Raw genomic sequence first — 21,399 nt, 5'->3', positions numbered from 1 at the left:
GCGCAGATCGTCTTATTCGGCTGTATATACGTCATACAAAACGTCTTATTACAACTGATTACAACTACGGCCTAGTTTACACTAGAGTCCTATATAAAGAGAGAAGCGACATTGATGTTCGAAGCTCTGATTGGTAATCTGATTGATACTTGATTGGCTAAGCGAGCAGCCATATTGTGAACACAGCTGTTGCAGAATGATACGAATGGTGTTTGATGACGTTAGAGCGGTCTCAAAATGGCGGTGGAGGACTCAATTGGATACTGAAGATTGTGGTGGGGGTTCGATGTCGCTTCTCTCTTTATATAGGACTCTAGTTTACACTAGAGTCCTATATAAAGAGAGAAGCGACATTGATGTCCGAAGCTCTGATTGGTAATCTGATTGATAGTTGATTGGTTAAGCGAGCAGCCATATTGTGACCACAGCTGTTTGCAGAATGATACGAATGGTGTTTGATGACGTTAGCGGTCCCAAAATGGCGGTGGAGGACTCAATTGGATACTGAAGGTTGTGGTAGAGGTTCGATGTCGCTTCTCTCTTTATATAGGACTCTAGTTTACACCGAGCACTTGATACGCGTACTAACTCGTAACTTTCTATTAATTTATCTTACTTTCGACATGCGTGTATACATAATACATATATTTAATTATCTCGATTCATATTGTACCAACTTAATATATTATTTTTTAAATTTATTTCCGAAATTAAGATAATTTAATAGAAAATTACTAGTTAGTACGCGTATCAAGTGCTCGGTGTAAACTAGGACTATGAATTTATGACTAATAAGATAGTTTTAAGTCTGTTCTTATTTCGAATAAGATCTGTCTTTGAATCATATCGAGACCGAACTAGAGAACCTCTAGGAGAGAGTAGAGTCCTATATAAAGAGAGAAGCGACATCGAACCCCCACCACAACCTTCAGTATCCAATTGAATCCTCCACCGCCATTTTGGGACCGCTCACATCATCAAACACCAATAACACCATTCGTATCATTCTACAAACAGCTGTGGTCACAATATGGCTGCTCGCTTAGCCAATCAAGTATCAATCAGATTACCAATCAGAGCTTCGGACATCAATGTCGCTTCTCTCTTTATGTAGGACTTTAGAAGAAAGAATCGCCAAGGGGAGTCACGTGACCGATTCTGTGATTGGCTGGCGGAAATGTGCAAATTTTGCATTGCGACGTCAATGCGTTGACAGACTTCGTCGTGAGGAACCATCGGTGGTTCCGCGTGATGCGTCGATACGTGCAGGCCAATGCATTGACGTCGCAATGCAAAATTTGTACATTTCAGCCATGGTGGAAGTATAACATGGTGTGCTCAATTTGGCTAAACCACGCCCCTTTTCACGGCAAAGTGTCTCTTATTCCTGAAGGCTGCCAACTGTGAAAAAATGAAATATTTAATGTCGGAAAGTTGCTGAACCTAGATGGTCGCATCTTTGTCACATGTACGAATGCGTGCATTGCGTCTTTTTCTGTCATACCAGCGCCGCCAGCGTCATTGCTCCAATTTCAGCGCCTTTGCTTCATAGCGTCCATAGCGTCCATAGTAACAACACGTATTTTTAGGTTATTTTTTAAACTTTATTGTAAAATAAAGTGAAAATGGTACGTTGTGTAGTGAAATCGTGTAAAAATTGCAACGAAACGTGCTTGCCGGCGCAAGTAAGCTTTTTCCGATTTCCGGAAAATGCAGTAATGCGTGAAGGCTGAATTCAGAGAATCGGAGAGAGTTTTATGCCGAAAAATATTAAGAATGGTAAGTCTTATTAAATATTATTAGCCAATTTTTTGTAATGACATTATTTCCATTACAATTTGTATTACACACACACAGGCACACACACAACATTCCAATACTGTTCCAATAGAAAATATTGTAAATATTCATATCTTAATAGAGCAACCTAACCTAACACCAATTACTTGATATACATACTAACCAACAACTTTCTATTTAATTATCTTAACTTTTGCAATAATTTTAAAGAATAGTACATTAAACTGATGCAATATGTTTCAAGATAATTTAAATGTACATATCATGTATACATTTATACATATTGTCGAAATTAAAATAATTTAATAGGAAGTTACATAGCACACATCAAGTGCTTGATGTAAACTAGGACAATTGTTAACTTATTAATTGTTAGTTAACTTAACTATTATTCTGTCATTTGAATTTTCAGCAAATATACGCTTAGCACACTTCACAGAAGATTTGTTTGTGAGAAGTAAGAAGATTTGACCTCCTATGGACATTCGAAGACAGTCGCTTTTGCCGAGTGCAGTTCCAACATTATTGTTACCAAAAACGGAAAATAGGTAAACATGAATAAATAATAATTGATGTATTAATTACTGAAAAATACATTCCTTTTTTTGCATAACATTATCAAAGTAACATTTATGTTTTCTATTTTAGTGACAATGAAAGTAATATGGACTTCAAAGTCATAGCCGAAGATTTTCCGCTTCCCGTCACGAAAATGTACATGCAGTCTTCCGAGTTACTCGTCAGCTCTGATGATCCATCGAATATACAGGAATGTATGATAGATGTAGAATCACCAGGGTCGATTTAGAAGGTAAGAACAACATTGAACGATTACTGATGATAGTAATTTGCTATCTTAATGTGCCACGAAATTCTTGGTATATACAATAAACAATAATGTTTTGTTGCATTATTACAGTAATTGAAGGCTGGAGGAAACATATGCAATGTGTCGAACGCCACCAAAAACAAGAAAAAAATGAAAAAAATCAAATAGAACTTTTAGCTCTTAGCTTTTTAACTTTGAAATGTATAAAATAATAAATAATTATGTGTATCTAAAAACTGTATAATATAAGAATTGTGTATAATAAATTATTATATTTATCATGAAACCTGCATAAAAAATAATGACTTATTTCTACACATTTTGTCGGTAGAGATTGTCTTAGTCAGTTCATTCGAAAACAGCAACATATACCTCAAGCATAAAATCAATGAATATTATTTTATTTTATTTAATTTAACTATCTCAACTATTTTTTTCTTTTTATTCTTAATGAAACAATATCTTCAATTTTCAATAATTTCTTATTTACAAAAAATTGATATTCTGTAACAATTTGTGGACTTAATAATTCTATTTATTTCTTGTTTTGGAAAAAATTCTTGTATATCAATGGTTGTTTTTAAAATTTTTAAGAACTTTATTTTTTATTATTAAAATTATCGTAAAATTTATTACGATATTTATATTTGTAGTGTTATTTCAAATATTATTTTATTATTAAATACTATTAATCTTTATATTTTACACAAACTGTTTAATTTTTATTAATTTTTTACAATGAGCGCAGTTAGTCTTTCGTGTCGTGTTGTATTTAATAACATTTATTTACAGCGGTAACTATCTACAAGAAAAGAGACAGAGTGAAAATAGAAAACGTCCGACAAAGACAGTTATATCAGGTGTACAGACTTTAGAAAGTGAAATACTTCAACTTTTCACAGTTGGCAGCCCTCTGGAATAAGAGGCAGAAAAACGACAGAGAGCGCAGATTTTAGAGAAAGAAGGCTGCAAATTGAGCACACCATGCTATCCCTTCCACCATGATTTCAGCCAGCTAATCACAGAGTCGGTCACGTGACCCCAGTTGGCGATTTTCTCTCCTAGAGGTTCTCTAGACCGAACCATGATGTAAGAAGAAAGGTGAAACAAGTAACCAGATGCGCAGTAGACCATACTCTAGACCAATCAGAACTGGGTCCAAATTTTGAGATTCAATATGGCTACGGCTCCGGTACTGGGACGTATTTATACTTGCATTTATACGTGAATCGGAGATAATCGGTGAATCGAAGAAATTCAAAGCTACTTAAAAAAAGAAGAATGTGAAGGTAAGGTTGAGACTTTGTACATTAATAAAAATTGTGATAATTGTTATTTCAAATTTTGTAAACTTGAATTAGAAGAAATTTGGAAAGTTATAAGAATGAGCTTATGTGTATGGCTAAATTGTTGTATTTCATGTTTATAACAACAGTGTTATTTGCAACAGTGATTTTTGTTAAAGATAATAAATTTCAAGTATTTTTACATTTTTATATTTATTTTTTTTAACAGCATCTACATTTTAAGTATGTGTGACTACATATGATTGTTTCGTATTTAAATTGCGCGGATATATTTGGACCCAAATTTCATTGGCTCATCACATCGAGCCACGCCTCTTACCGCGCATCGAGCCGCCGACGATGCGCGTTGTTTCACCTTGTTTTTTACATCATGGACCGAACGTTTCCAAACAAGATCATCTTGGACAAGTCTTGACTTGAGATTTTACTTGAGTATTTGCTTGATTCATGCCGTTTGTTTTCTGTTCCTAAATTCCCTGAATTAGTGTGCACTTAAAATAAAATAAGCCTTGTTTTCTATTCCTGCACTGGACTACTCTGAAACGTTCCTTCTTGCTTTCACTAACTTTCAAATATATATCTATTTCATTTTAAGTGCACACTAATTCAGGGAGTTCAGGAACAGAAAATAAACGGATAGACATATATTTGAAAGTTAGTAAAAGCAAGAAGGAACGTTCTAGTGCAGTCTAGTGCAGGAATAGAAAACAAGCCTGATAATAAATCTATAGGACAACTTAAGACCGTACAGTCGTGAGCTAAAAGATTGTAACACATTTTCTTTGATGGTTTTTGGAATGTAGACTTGCTCATCAAACGGCGAACGTAATTGGTTCTTACCTGTAAATCCAACCAATTACGTTTACCGTTCAATGAGCAAATCTACATTCCAAAAACAATCAAAGAAAATGTGTTGCAACCTTTTAGCTCACGAGTGTACAGTCGTGAGCTAAAAGGTTGCAACACATTTTCTTCGATTGTTTTTCAAATGTAGACTTGCTCATCGAACGGCGAACGTCATTGGTTCTTACCTGTGGATCCAACCAATTACGTTCGCTTATCGATGTTAAGACGATCTTGAAAATAAGTCACGACTCTGAATACGTGCCTATGAAATCTTACGATTTCAAGACGGTCTTGGTTGAATAAGACGGTCTTGACCAAGATGATCTTAAGCATAGCCTTGAGCTTGGACTATGAATAGCCCATAAGTCATAAACCATAAAAATTGACCAATCACAGGTCGGTTTTCATAGAAAGAGTCTTATTTCAAGATTGTTTTAAGCAACGTCTTAAGATGCTAATACGGCTCTCTGATTGGTTGATGGCATCTTAAGATGATACTTAAGACGATCTTAAATATAAGAATCGACTATGAATACCGGCCACAGTCAAATGTGAAAAAAATATTTGACTGTGACTGATCAATTTTTATGGCTTATGACTTATGATACCGACTAATAGCTTATTGTAGAAAGCCTATTAAAGGCTATAACACACACTTTTCATAACCGTAACCATAAGACGTACCGTAAGAATTAGCTAATCACAGTCGAGAATTCAGATTCATATTTCTTAATTCTTGACTGTGATTGGCTAATTCTTACGGTACGTCTTATGGTTACGGTTATGGAAGGTATGTGTTATAGCCTTAAAGGGTCTCGCACATAAAATTCATAACATAACATAAGCACAACATAAGACCAATAGATCAATGAAAATGTTATGTAAATCAATATGGCGACTTTATGCTGGATGCTCATTGGCTCATCGGTCTGATGTTGTACATACACCCAAGGACTTTGATTCTGTCCATGGGGAAATTTTCCAAACTGAGAAGTCACCACTTTCTACATACTCGCAGTTCATGATTAATGAAACGATTAGAGCTTATGGCCTAGTTTACACCGAGCACTTAATACGCGTACTAACTCGTAACTTTCTATTAATTTATCTTACTGTCGACAATGCGTGTATACATAATACATATATTTAATTATTTTGATTCATATTGTACCAACTTAATATACTATTTTTTAAATTTATTGCCGAAATCAAGACAATTTAATAGAAAATTACTAGTTAGTACGCGTATCAAGTGCTCGGTGTAAACAAGGTCTATTGGTCGTTACGTTAATCATGAAGTGTAAGTATGTAGAAAGATAACGACTTCTCAGTATGAAAAATTTCCTCATGGACAGAATCAAAGTCCTTGGGTGTACAGTCGTGCTCATTATAGTTGCGACACTTTTTCTTTGATGCGTTTCTGAACGCGCAACTATAACGAGAGCTGAGAACATGATTGGTTCTTACTTATGGATCCAACTAATTACGTTTGCCGCTCGATGAGCAAGGCTACATTCCAAAAACAATCAAAGAAAAAGTGTCGCAACTATAATGAACATGACTGTACTTGTGTTACGTTATGCATTTCATGTGCGAGGCCCTTAAGGGACTTGCACATGAAATGCATAACAGAGCATAAGCGTAGCATAAGGCCTCTGGACCAATGGGAATCTTATGTAAATCAATATGGCGACTTTATGCTAGATGCTCATTGATCCATCGGTTTTATGTTGTGCTTATGTTATGTTATGCATTTTATATGCGAGGCCCTTTAAAGACGGCAGCACAGGTTTTTGCATATCTGCATAACCGTATGCATAAGGAAGTTGATTAGTCCGTTAGCACATGTATAAGGAAATGGACCAGTCAATTTTCTTATGGCTCTGGCAGACCAGGGCAATTTGCGATACGCGACGCGCGTTTATCCAAGCGTACGTCTTTCTCAAAAAATTGTACGCTTATTGGATAATCGCGCGTCGCGTGTCGCGTCATCGCGCTAGTGTGCAGGAGCCATTATGCATACGATTATGTAGCTATGCAACAACCTGTGCCGTAGCCTTTAAGCCCGTGTCACATTGGGTGCATTCGTTTATGCAGTGGTTAGCGCAGCTATTGCTCTTTCATTAGAGTCCCTAGAAGTAGAGGGTGTTTACGATAACTAATCGGATCTCAGATTAGATTGAACAATGGTACTCAACGTAGGTATAGAAAATTTCCCTAGGCTAATCGGATTGACGATTGCTGTCTCAAATGTAATCCGATTGACGACGAAAGCGTGGAGACCGAGAAGCATGCTTGAAAAGTAAGTCTCTTTATTTTTTAAATAATAACACAAAAAATCAAAGATAAAGTTAAAAAGGATGATTTGAATTAAGATTTATCGTAATTTTGTTTGTCTAAACACTGGATTTCGTTTAAATTTCTGTTTGTAAAAATTAATTAATCTATTCTAAAGTTTGTGGTTATATCGGAAACAAATCTAAATTAATAAAACAATTATTAATTATTAGATACATATTAAAGCATATAATATTTCAAGCATATCATATAGAATTCCTGTTTATTATAAACTTAGTAAAAATAAATTTGAAATTATTTAACTACATTATACATTAATCAAAATTAATTTATATTAATATTGATTAAAAATCAATAATGTCTCTGAAAATGTTTTTTTTATTCTTTTCCAGATCGTAAATAAACTTCAACTCCAAGAATAAATAAAAATTACTGGAAAATGGACATGAAAAGGGCATTATTGAACAATATCAATTTGTGCTAACTTAAAATTTATAAAATCTGCTATTTTTTGTTAATTGTTCATTAGAGAGTAATAATATAAGAACGGAATGTACATAAATAAAATTAAAATAATTGTATGCATATATGATGCGTATATTCCATTTTTATATTATTACTCTCTAATAAACAATTAATAAAGAAAAGTAGATTTTACAAATTTTAAGTTGGCACAAATTGATATTGTTCAATAATGCCCTCTTCATATAAATCCATTTTCCAATCATTTTTATTTATTCATGGAATTGAAGTTTATTTATGATCTGGAAAAGAATAAAAAGAACATTTTTAGAAACATTATTGATTTTTAACTTATAAATTAATTTTGATTAATGTGTAATGTAGTTGAATGATTTTAAAGTTATTTTTACTAAGTTTATAATAAACAGAAATTCTATATGATATGCTTAAAATATTATATGCTTTAATTTGTACCTAACAATTAATAATTGTTTTACTAATTTTGATTTGTTTCCTATATAACCACAAACTTTAGAATAGATTAATTAATTTTTATAAATAGAAATTTAAACGAAATTTAGTGTTTAGACAAAAAATATTACAATAAATTTAAATTCAAATCATTCTTTTTAACTTTATCTTGGATTTTTTGTGTGATTATTTAAAAAAATAAAGAAACTTTCTTTTCAAGCATGCTTCTGCGTCTCCACGCTTTCGTCATTAATCGGATCACATTTGAGACAGAGATCATCAATCCGATTAGCCTAGGGAAATTTTCTATACTTACATTGAGTACCATTGTTCAATCCAATCCGAGATCCGATTAGTTATCGTAAACACCCAGAGAGTCTGGACATCTGTTCCTAAAATGTCGGTGATGATTATGTCAGTGTATGTACGTGAGCTTTATGTGTGTGTATGTTTATCGTTGCGTGCACTTGAACGTGTTGTATGCTGTTATCGCATTGGCTAAAGAGGATTAAACAGGGATCTGTATTGGTGCTGCCATTTTAGGTGCACAATCACGTGTATCCAATCACGTGGAACCCCGAGATGTCCAGACTCTCTACTTCTAGGGACTCTATCTTTCATCTGGGGGTCGATCATGAAACTTTTTCCCTAAGGCGGAAACGTGAAAAGTGAACAATTTCTCCATTAACTTCAATGGTAAAGATTTTCACTTTTCACGTTTCCGCCCTAGGGAAAAAGTTTCATGATCGACCCCCTGCTAATCACATGACCTAAATTTACCGAACGGATGCCTGCGTGAATGGCTGCTTGGATCGTATTAGTCGAATATGTACCAATAAAAAATGTGAGCAAAATCTAAATTAAAAACTGTTTGCAGTGTGTAAGTAAAGAAAATTTTTAATATAACTTTATATTCAAATAATTATAATATAATTTTTTTAATTATATAAAATTATTTTTTTATTAAAATTATTAAATTTTAGTAATAATAATTAAGCAATAAATATCTTAAAAATATTTAATCTATGAAGTTTATTTAAAAATTAGATAGTGTAATTTTTTGTAAATTTTATTTTTAAACTCATTTTATTTAAAAAATTCAATTTTTAGAAATCACAATGGAAATCAGAGTAATTATGGATTGTGCTATGGATCTCATCGATAGTAGCTCATCAGACTTGTGATCAGAAATCAATTTTCCTGTATTCTTTTTATCTTTATTGTAAAAAGCCATATTTATTATACACAGGATACGCGGATGCAGTTTTTATTATAATTTGTTATGGCTCTTGTTCCTTTTCTCAGCAATGCAGAGACGATACGGTCAGTTTTTAGAATCATAAACGAGTGTTCGTTTACGCAGTACTGCAAGCAGAGCATCCAGAGCAGGACCTCGTAGATAGCTGCGCAGATGGGATGCATCCCTGCGTAAACGAACGACAAACTGCGCTGCAGTCGCTTTCGCAGATGGAGTAAACCACCGACGAGGGAGTCAGTGAGTAAACGAACAACATCGGCGGCAGTAACTGCATAAACAAACGCACTCATTACGTATTGCGGATGCGGATCGCAAATTAGAATGCAGCAAATAGAGAGTCATCTATTCTACGATTTGCAATCCGGAACTGAAGCTGCCTCGCTTTGATTGGCTGCATTCTAATTTGCGATTTGCAATCCCCCGATCCGCATCCGCAATACGTAGTGGGACACGGGCTTTATAGGCTTTCTACAATAAAGCCTGCCGCAGACGATACGTTTCTTCTTACTGGATTTCTAATTGGATTTTCTTACTTGCTACCGTACGGGCAATGGTACTGGCAGTGCTACTGGCCGTGGCTTCACACAGTGCGAGTTTTCGTACGGGCTAAGCAACTGAAATTTGTTTCATAGAAGCGGCACGCTTAAATATGGATGAGATAGATGAGATGGATGAAATTATTGCAACAGTTGTACATTGTCGTAAAATTGCTATTGCATTATTTTTAATTATTGAAAAATTGCGACAACAAAATAAATATCGCTGACGTTTATGGAGTCGACAGTCAATACATTCTTTAATGCCTTACTTTTACTGTGCTTATTATGGTAATTTGGTGTGTTTATCGCATATAAACATGGTTCGTATTAGTAGGCCTCTATTAAACATAAAATACTTTTTTTGGACTATTTTGAAGTCTTTTCATTTTTGCATGACGTCATGTTTGCGAAGTGAATTCACGTTTGAACTTTGACAACACTTCGACAGTATAACCTGGTATAACCCAGTATAACCTATACAGACTGCGTCCTGATTGGCTTTCACAATAAACCAGTACAGAATCACGTAAGAAAAATAGGACATGATCTATTACAAAAATCCAGTACGCGAGCCAGTAGCGTAGCCCGTAAGCTACCCATTTCCAGTACGGGAGCACGTAAGACTGCCAGTACAGGAGCACGTAAGCAATCCCGTAAGAAAAAACGTATCGTCTGCGGCAGGCTTTATATTTAAGATCATCTTAAGTATCACCTTAAGATGCTATCAACCAATCAGAGAGCCGTATTAGCATTTTAAGACGTTACTTAAGACGATCTTGATATAAGGGTCAATGCACACAGGACGCGTCAACACGTTACGCGTGGCGGATAGCCAATCATTCTTTTGCTTTCTTATTTCTTTCCATAAAAGCGAAAAAATGATTGGCTACCTTGCCCGCGTAACGCGTTGACGCGTGCTGTGTGCATTGAGCATAAGAATCAATTATGAATACCGGCTAATGTATAAAGGGCCTCGCACATGAAATGCATAACATAACTTAAGCACAACATAAGATTGATGGACCAATGACCATCCAACATAAAGTCGCCATATTAATTTACATAAGATTCCTATTGGTTCAGAAGCTTTATGCTACGTTTATGCTCTGTTATGCATTTTATGTGCGAGGCCCTTTAGTTTTTTGAAACCAATATGGCAGAGAACGGTTCCCCCCATGGTGGAAGTAGACATGGGCTGTGTTCCGTTTTTACTGGCAGTACTGAAAATTTATAGTTCACGTCACATATACTATACATTTTCAGTACTGGCAGTTAATATCGGAACATAGCCATGGTGTGCGCGAAACTCGTAAACCACGCCCCTTTTTTGCATCGAGAGACTGGTTGTGTTCCGATATTAACTGCCAGTACTGAAAATGTATAGTATAAGTGACGTGAACTATAAATTTTCAGTACTGCCAGTAAAAACGGAACACAGCCACTGTAAGTCCCCAAGTCTGCCAACTACGAAAAACTAAATGTTTGATGATATCAGGTTACTACAACTGTTTTGATTGCATCTTTGTCACACTCTGCTATATGTTCGTTGTGTCCTTTTCTCTCATACCTGATACATATCATTATGTCTCTGAAGGGTACCAAATAATGTATCCCTCTGATGAATTAATTCATATTAGTAAAATTGTTGAAAAATGCTTTATAAATTTTCATGGTGACTACTTTTCCTAAGAAAATTATGTAATACACAAAATAATTACACTTGTTAAAGAAAATATCGAATACTATCAATGCATTCTCGATGAAATATTATAATTAATGTTTGGTACGAACTCGTACTTATATACAAGTAGAAAAATAAATAAAAAATATGTTCAAAAAGATAGTAGATTAATGTTAACGTTACGGCTGAAAAAGGTCAAGTAAGACCGAAACGTTTCGTAATCACAATCTTTTTAGATTTTAATAAATTTATTAAATTAATAATCGTCTTGCTTGTTTAGCCTATAATTAATCTGTGATTTATAACACGAGCGCGAAACCATTGGTTTAAATATATCAGAGTTTTTTTTATATAAATAAAAGTCGTTTATTATTATCCTTTATTATATTAGTTTTTTTCCTTTAATATTATCTTACATTTATATACTTTATTATTATCTTACATATCGTAGTTGTCGTTAAATAAAATTGGCCAGAAATAATCAATTACAATTGGTACTGAACTGGTCACAAACAGGAGATTTTAAAACCAGCTCTTAGAAATTGTAATAATATTACGATATTCTTTGATTACTATGGAAAAGTTTATTTATAAAAGCCCGCGATGCTAGAAATGGCTAGAAATCGGTCCGAGTTCTCAGATCGAAAAGTTTTTAACCAATCAATGTTTAGCTTTTACGGAAAAGTGACAAGCTAATTGATCACACAGTTCTCAGCTCGAAAAGTTGCACCGAGTTTTAGCATTGTGGAGATGAATCTTAAGATTTTCTTTTCAAAATTATCGACATCTTCCATACGTTTTTTATATCGAATTTAATGTACATTTTATTATAATTATACGATAAGTGCAATCATACGACATTCACGCACGTATATGATAAAAAGAGACCGAAAGAATACTAAATGACGTGCGTGCAACGAAAACAAACACATTCAGTTGTAACAACTTTACGGAGTTAAACAAGGTTGGTACACATGGGGATTTACGGTCAAAAAATAAGTGAGAGGGCAAAGAATTAGAGAGAGACGCTTGCAAACTGCGCACACCATGGGCTTGTTTTCTATTCCTGCACTAAACTGCACTGGAACGTTTCTTCTTGCTTTCACTAACTTTCAAATATATATCTATTTCATTTTAAGTGCACACTAATTCAGGGAGTTCAGGGCACGTATTATGCATTTGTTCGGAATTGATTCCGATCGGAATTATTCCGTTTCTCACTAAATTTCTATTGTGTTTTCTAGGGAAAACGGAATAATTCCGATCGGAATTGATTCCGACAAATGCATAATACGTGCCCAGGAACAGAAAACAAACGGCATGTCTACTTCCACCATGGTTCCCCCTGCATGCCTGAGAGAACACCCCCTCTTTCCTAAAGTAGGACTTTATACTTCGTCCCTCTATGCCTATGTTCGTGGTTAAAACCCACTGCAGTAAAAAACGCTATATGTAAACTTAGCTTGATGGTGAATATACTCGCTGGCTGACAAGTTGATTTCATAACCTAAAAATACTATTATTTTTTTAACTGAACATTAACGAATGTAAAACTCTTTTGACTGAATTTCAATTATATATATATATATATATATATATATATATATATATATATATATAATATATAAATTTTCTAGGAAGTTCGGTGAGTCTGAATGTTGTATAATCTTTCGTTAATTTCTACAAGTTCATATCTTTGAATTGACATACGTGATTGATTGTGTTACAGTATCACGTTGAAACTTAAATTTCTATTATGGAACAAAATTTCCGAGATTTTGTTACACACACACACACACACACACACACACACATAATATTTTTCTTAATTACATGAAGAATTAAATAAATATGCAAGCTACAAAGTATTTTTTTAAAATTTTTTTAAAAAGAAAGACCTTTTAGAAAAATCTGAGTTATGCAAACATATTATTATGAAAAGACTGGATTTACATTTCAACATGTTTTTTAGAGTATTCGAATATGGATGGAGAAAAATAATTTACCTCATCAATGGCTATGAGAAAGAGGAGTGGATCTGGCACCAAACGTCAACACAAGTGCAAGTTGGTGCCAATCTATGAGAGTTTTTTCAAAGGCGAAGATCTGACATTGGCTCATCCAAATTTCTGGAATGAACTATTTCTTATTAAACCAATGGTATGTATTAGTGTTTTTAGCCTAAAAGAATTCTTGGAATTTTGACAAAAAATACATTTTTTGCATTTTTTTCTTAAACTTTTTAAGTTTTTAAAAATAATGTCATCTTTATTATTCCCTATGTCAATGGTTTTAAGATTTTCTTTACATTTAAGAGCTCTAATAAGACATTTAATAAAGTCTATTGTCATTATATCAGTCGTGTATTTTGGAAAAAATTAAAAAAGCATTTTTTTCTCAATTTTTATTTTTTTGGAAAATTAAGAATACTAGTTTCTTATTATTACAGTTGTTTTTTTCATATTTTCTCAGAAAAAAACAAAAATTGGTTTTTTCCATGATTTTGTTTTTTTGAAAAGTTAAGAGCACTGTTCTTTATTGTCTGTTATATTTTCTACCTTTTAGAAATAAATATTACAATATATTTCAGATACCTCACATCGAAAATGAGATTCTGCATATGACATCAGAACAACTGAATGCTAGCAAGGAAAATTTAAATGCATTGGTGTGTCATTGCGTTGATACGTTGGTTGATGAGCATCCATTTAGAATAGTGTATGCATTGCAAACTTTAGCAGCCGTCATCCAGTCTATGTACAAGAAGGCGAACCAGGGGGATTATGGGTTTAATTTGATAGATATTCTAGTGGGCTTTGATTCTGCAGAACAGAGGATGACAACGTTAATGCAGCATTGTAATAATTTTCTAACAGGTAATGTACAAGACAATAATTTAATGTACACTGGATGGAAATAAATGGTTAAAATTGTTGTAAACAATTTTGTGTACATGTGCATGCGTGCGTGTGTACGTGTGTGTGAAATTATTGAAATAGGAAATACAAATTATTGTCAAATTTTATACATATATACAGGGTGAGGAAAAAGTACGGGAACAGCAAAATATTTCGAAAACTAAGCATTTTAGAAAAAAGTGTTTCAGATAAAAGTTGTAGAGTTTCAAAAGATCTTTTTACTGATCTTATCAGTTTGACCTTGGATGGCATTGCCAAGGTCATATCGAAATTACATTAACTTTTTTTAAATGGAACACCCTATTTTTGATTCCAGAATAGTTGGTGTCAAGAGTTTTCCAAAACCCTACAAGAAAGTTTATTTTTGTTGAGTACTTTCCGAGTTGTGGGGCTTGAAAGTTACAGTGTACTGTAGCTTGACAACTCGGAAAGTATTTAATAAAAATAAACTTTCTTGTAGTGTTTTGCAAAGTTCTTGACATCAGCTATTAGATTCTGGAATCAGAAATAGGGTGTTCCATTTAAAAAAAGTCAATGTGATTTTGATATGATTTTGGCGACGCCAACCGAGGACAAACTGATAAGATCAGTAAATAGATCTTTTAAAACCTTACAACTTTTATCTAAAACGCTTTTTTCTAAAATGCTTAGTTTCCAAAATAATCAAGAGGTCCAATACTTTTTGAGGACCCTGTACACACACACGCACACGCACACGCACACACACACACACACACACACACTCACACAAAAGAAGTCATTTTTGCTTCAGTGTTATCTAACTTAGTGAAAAAAAATCGCACAACGCTCAACGAAAACGCAAATTAAAGGTAAAGATCCACGTTTTGCTGTAAACTGCATTTGCGTGCAATTTTTATTTTGCGTCGTAGAGCTTTGCAAAGTTTGTAAAAAAATTTAGAGATTTGACATATCCCCATTTAAATTCGCGTAACTTCGTAAACAATCTATAAATCGTTTAATGATTTATTAATCTCAAAACTAGAGATTTCACGCTTTAAAATGCTTTTTTTAAAATTTTTTGATGATTATTTTTGATAAAGTTACACTCTCTTGAATTACTCTCTTTTCTTATTTTTTGGAGTTAGAATAGATGATTCCTTAATTTTGGCGTCGAGTGTATATACACTTTTTTTACATTAATTATTCATTGATTAGTTATAGTTTAAAAATAGGCCAAAAGGGTATAGCTGGATTTGTATATGAAATCTGCCCCCATCCCAAAATAGATTTATCATACATCAATCTTTAATTCTCTAGGAAAGAACAATTTTTACCAAGCTTTAACCCGCTATCCTTGCTATTGCGATAGCGACAAATAAAAACACAATTATACAATTATATTTTTTTCCTATTCTTCTTATTCACAAAAAATTCTGAAAAATTAGTGATGTTTTACTTATCAAGATACGTATCCAGAAATTTTTGGAGATTTTTAAGATAAAAGTTAAAATTTTAAAAAATTCAAGAAATTAAAAATTGTCAGTTTTTAAGTGAAATTATTAAGTGACTGACTTCATTTTTTTTTTGGTACATTTTTCCAACATTATTTACCCCAAATTTTTTCAGATTTTTTAAAAATAAGCGTCAATGTTAAAATATTATTTTTTTAAATTTTTACGTAGATTAATTTAATATTTAATCTATGAATTTTCTAATATTCTATTTTATGTGTCTAATTATTAATTATATATTTCAATTACTTAAATTTTGTTTAGATAAAAAGATAATATAATAGTTTTCTTTTTCTGATAATTCTGCATTAGTTATAGATAAAGTTGCTTATTATGGGACAGGTTCTTAATATAGGGTAGGGAGGTTTCTGCTACATTAATAAACACATGTGATTACATCGTACCATTATAAACTTATTACCCTTGGAATGAAATCTAATTTGTAGAAAAATTGTTATTAGATCATGCATGCAGTCGTTGAAGTAAAATATTTTTGAAATTGGATGTTCTCAAGATTTATTGAGACGAGTCTTTAAATCTTGTTTATTAAGTAAACAAATATTTAGTAATAAATTCTGCATGCAGTGATAGAGTTAAGTTGCATTAATAAAAAAGTATAGAATATAATAATTTGTTTAATTATAAATATTAGATTTGATAATCATGAAACCGCAAAGCGTGGAACTAGTAATATGAGACACTAAAAAATCCATGTTTGTTATTGCATATTCTGACTTCGAGGGCTTTCCAAAATGCTATAATAAAGTTTTTCATTAAGAACTTTTGAATTATGAGGCTTGAAAATTATGGTTCTCAAGATTAGCACTAATAATTTAAAATATCTCGAAGAAAATAGATTTTGAAGAAAAACATTACATAAAAAGTTTTTGAATATTGAAAGAGCTATTTGATTGGTCAACTAGATTTTGAGCCTAATTTAAATCTAGTAAGGTCTAAACCGATGAGACGCATCTCATATAAAAAACCTTTGTATCTTATATTAGGAAACTTTTTTTTGAATTAGCAAAATCGACAATTTTGATAAAAAATGTCATACAACTAAGTATAATTATTATCGATTGCTAACTTTTGGCAATGAAACTTAAATTATTTACTATAATTTAGATATAAAATTAGGTGTTAATAGTATAAATTAACTAAATTATAAGCCTTTAAAAATAGGTATCTCATAATAAGCAACTTTGTATGAGAAGTAATTTCTTAATGCAGAAATGTCAACAAAAGAGAACTATTATATTATCTTTTTATACGAACAAAGTTTAAGTTATTGAAGTATACAATTAATTAGACATATAAAATAAAATATTAGAAAGTTCATAGATTAAATATTAAATTAATCTTCTACGTAAAAATTTGAAAAAATAATATTTTCAATATTTTAACATTGACGCTTATTTTTAAAAAATCTGAAAAAATTTGGTGTAAGTAATGTTGAAAAAAAGTAACAAAAAAAAAATGAAGTCAGTCACTTAATAATTTCACGGAAAAATTAATAATTTTAATTTCCTGAATTTTTAAAAATTTGAACTTTTATCTTAAAAATTTTCAAAAATTTCTTGATATGTATCTTGATAAATAAAACATTACTGACATTTTTTTTAGAATTTTTTGTGAATAGAAGAACAGGAAAAAAATATAATTAAATAACTGTGTTTTTATTTGTCACTATTGCAATAGCAAAGATAGCGGGTTAAAACTTGATGAAAATTTTTCTTTCCTAGAAGGCTAAAGATTGATGTATGGTAAATTTATTTTGGGGTGGGGGCAGATTTCATATACAAATCCGAATATACCCTTTATTGAGAAAAAGTCCCTTAATTTTTTTAGCAGTATACATACCTATACAGCACAGAGAGATTGCAGGAACATTGTAGAATGATTTCATTGAAACATTGCAATATTGCATATTGATTACGAAACATTGCTGCAACATTACTGGAAGATTGCAGTAACATTAAGATGTCCGCCTTTTGAAATATTGCATTGAAACATCCTAGCAAAATTGCAATGTTATGAATTTTTCCAAAATATTCACATAAATATTATTACACCACATAATTCCAATGAACAAAATAATATTTTTGTAACATTTTAAAAAAACATTTTTCGCAAAAAAAAATTTTGGGAATTTTTTCTCGGAAATGTCCAAGCCGTCACCCATCTAAGTCGCGACTCCGGTGAATGTTGCTTGACCTCCGTAATCGCTGCGAACCGATTCCTTATGATGACCTGTGAACACTTTATGCTGATATGTGTATATAACTGGTAAATCAGGTTAATATATGTTATTGAAAAAATGAAATATGTATAATTAAAGCACAGTATTTATATAAACAAATATAAAATTACAATTTTTTTTTACTAATTTTGCAAATGCAGAAAAACATCTGGAATAACTTTTCTGTTATTTGTTTAAATAAGAATGCAATTAGAAAATATATATCAATATAATACAATAATTAAATTAAATATGAAAAAATTTTTATTAAAAAAATAATTAAAAAATATTGTTTTTTTATTGAGATATAGATCGAGGTTTTTTCATACATAAACTTATTTTGTCTATTGATGTGAATATTTATGTTTCTCAACAATACTATGATGCACACAGCACCACGGGACCACATGCAGTTTTTAGACATCTTAGAGTCTATATTTGAAGGATGTCTGCAGACGTCTATGCAAAGTTGATTTGCAGTCAACTCTGAAAGCCTGACTTGGATGAGTCGACTTACAGTCGACATATGGACGATTGTGCTGTTAAGGAATGTAAAGATTCGCGGAAAATTTAGTAACGTCGCCCTACCTTAATTTGTTAAATGCGGATGAATAATTATGGATGATTTAAATTAATATATTATTATACGCGAATATTCTACTTTGGCTCTTTATTGTCATTACTTTATTAAAAAATTATGATATTGCAATGTTTCTGGAATATTAATGGCATATACCATAAGATGTTGCAGGCATATTGTTAATTTATGTTTCTGCAATGTTTCCGTGAAATTGCATTGCAATCTGCAACATTGCAATATTGCTGCAATGTTGCTGCAATTTTCTGTATTGTATGGGTACATACACATACACATGGCACCAAAATTAAAGCATCACCTAATCTAACTCTTAAAAATAGCCAAAATTCAAGTTTAACTTTATTGAAAATGATCGTAACAAAATGTTCAGAAAAGCATTTTACAGCTTAAAATCTCTAGTTTCGAGATTTTTAATTCATTAAACGACTTACTGATTGTATATGAAGCTACACGGATTCAAATTGGAATACATCAAATGTCAAAATTTTATATAAATTTTCAAAGTTCCACTACGTAAAATAAAAATCACACCAATGCGGTTTACAGCTTTTGAAAACGTGAATCTGTACCTTTTATTTGTCTACGTATTGAGCGTTGTGCGATTTTTTTTCACTGAGTTATTCAACACTGAAGCATCAATAGTTTCATTTGCTTCAATGTTGAATAATTCTATGAATAAAAATCGTACAACGCTCAACAAAAACGTAAATTAAAGGCAAAGATTCACGCTTTCGAATCCGCGTTTTGTAAAAAATATTTGTCAAATATCAAAATTTTATACAAACTTTGCAAAGTTCTACGACGTGGAATAAAAATCGCGTACAAATGCGGTTTACAGCGTTTGAAAGCATGAATCTTTACTTTTAATTTGTGTACTTTTGCTGAGTGTTGTATGATTTTTTTTACCGAGGTATTCAACATTGAGGTATGCAACAATGATCTTTTTTGTTTCATTATTAAATAACTCGGTGAATAAAAATTGCACAAAACTCGTCAAAAGTGTGCGAATTAGAGGTTAAGATTCACGTTTTTAAACGCTTTTGTGTGCGATTTTTCATTTGTGTCAATATTCTTGCAAATTTTGTAATACATTGTGCCGCATCTTTATTTGTATCCATATATTATAGCTCCATAAAAGATTAATAATGATTTATCATTTTTGCCAATGTTACACTTTATTTTGGAGAATAGATAATCCTTTAATTTAGCTATTGAACGCTCAATTTTTGCTGAAGTTGATATTTGAACTTCGTGATAATTTTGTGAAAAAAATTATAAAACGATTTTCCTAGGTTTATTTTATATTGTGAAGTTTTCGAATATCTGAGTTGATTTTTTTTTTTAAGTTTCTTTTACATTAACAAGGAAAGAGTCTGAGGCGTTCCCCTCCAATTTTGACGAGTCTTTAACATGTTGTAATACAGATCAAACTAAGGGACACGTATTTTTTTTTTTTTTCTTACGTGCCCATACGCGCTTTTAGAGAGTAAAACGCCCATTTGAAGAAAATTGATTATCTTCTTTCGAAGCATATATTGTCGAAACTATAGGAGATAGAAAAAAATGTTCTAATTGAAAGTTGAATGGCTTGAAGAGTACTTTATAACAGTAATAAAAAAATTTTTTAAATATTTTTTTAATACTTTTTTTACTACGTATTAAAAAAAATTTTTTTTTTGATTTTTTTAAACCAAAATAAAGTTTATTTTATTACGAATTCAACGATGTATGATAAAGTTACGTTCTAACATTCCTATTTTCTAAAAATAATTAAAAGTCTCTCTATACACGCATCCGTCCGTGCGCTACGAAAGTGTCTCTCTCCGATTTTGACAAGCCTTTAATATTTTGTAGTACAGATCAAAATAAGAGACACGTATTTTTTTATACGTGCCAATACTTTTAGAGGGTGAAACACCCCTTTGAAAAAAATCAGTTTTTTCTTTTGAAGCGTATATTGTTGAAACTATAAAAGATAGAAAAAAATGTTTTAATTAAAAGTTAAATGGCTTGAAAAGTATTTTATAACAGTGATAACAAAAATTTTTTTATACTTGCCCCTACCACTTACCTATTTTTTTCAAAGTTTTTATTTCTTTTTATATGTTGTGTAAATAAATAAATTTTATTTATTTACGAACAGTTAATCCTCTACGTCGAAATAAAACTTTATGTGTATAAATCATTTTGAATATTTAAAATATTTATATTAAAAAAGTTTAAATTTTTATTATTATTTCTGAATTACATTTGAACTAGAATACATTTCTGTTTTTTATTGAAATTAATTTTTGATTTTTGGAATTAATTTTGATCTAAGTGAAAAATCGCAGCTAAATTTGTATTGCTTTCAAGTTCAACATCGAACAATCTATAATTTTTTGTTATTTTTTAATTATTTTAAAATTAGGTGGAATACATTCTAAAATATAATATTAGCAAAAAAAATTAACTGTGATGAGAAAGAAGAATTCATATTTTTTTAGGTGAATATCCGGATAGTTTGAAAGCTCTGTGCCTGAAATTGTTATTAATAATAGTTACTGGTATGGATAATATCAACCAAAACACCTTACTGGAATATGTGATGCTAAATAGTGTTTTTGAATCACTAATTCAAGTACGTTAGATATTAATGAATCATAATTTTTCTACATTTATGCAAAATTAAAAATAAAATT

General features: G+C 31.6%; 1 protein-coding gene across 6 annotated transcripts in view; it reads left to right on the top strand.

Moving 5' to 3' along the window:
• Positions 1-12,744: 12,744 nt before the first annotated feature.
• The window catches only part of LOC105206785 (armadillo-like helical domain-containing protein 3), a 72,440-nt gene continuing 63,785 nt past the window's right edge, over positions 12,745-21,399 (top strand). The window contains exons 1-5 of one of the 6 annotated variants that reach the window (XM_039457705.1): positions 12,748-12,960; positions 13,129-13,136; positions 13,464-13,651; positions 14,082-14,367; positions 21,205-21,338. In XM_039457705.1, coding sequence (XP_039313639.1) covers positions 13,505-13,651; positions 14,082-14,367; positions 21,205-21,338 — 567 coding nt within the window. In that variant the 5' untranslated portion in view covers positions 12,748-12,960; positions 13,129-13,136; positions 13,464-13,504. Of the gene's footprint in view, positions 13,137-13,463; positions 13,652-14,081; positions 14,368-21,204; positions 21,339-21,399 lie in introns of all 6 variants that reach the window. The other 5 variants (XM_039457704.1, XM_039457708.1, XM_039457706.1 and 2 more) reach the window with 5 other exon arrangements.

The sequence above is a fragment of the Solenopsis invicta genome, chromosome 15, assembly GCF_016802725.1.
Source record: "Solenopsis invicta isolate M01_SB chromosome 15, UNIL_Sinv_3.0, whole genome shotgun sequence".
NCBI classification, from domain to species: domain Eukaryota; kingdom Metazoa; phylum Arthropoda; class Insecta; order Hymenoptera; family Formicidae; genus Solenopsis; species Solenopsis invicta.
The sequence above is the reverse complement of the archived record's forward strand: the minus strand, read 5'-3'. Positions and strand labels throughout refer to the sequence as shown.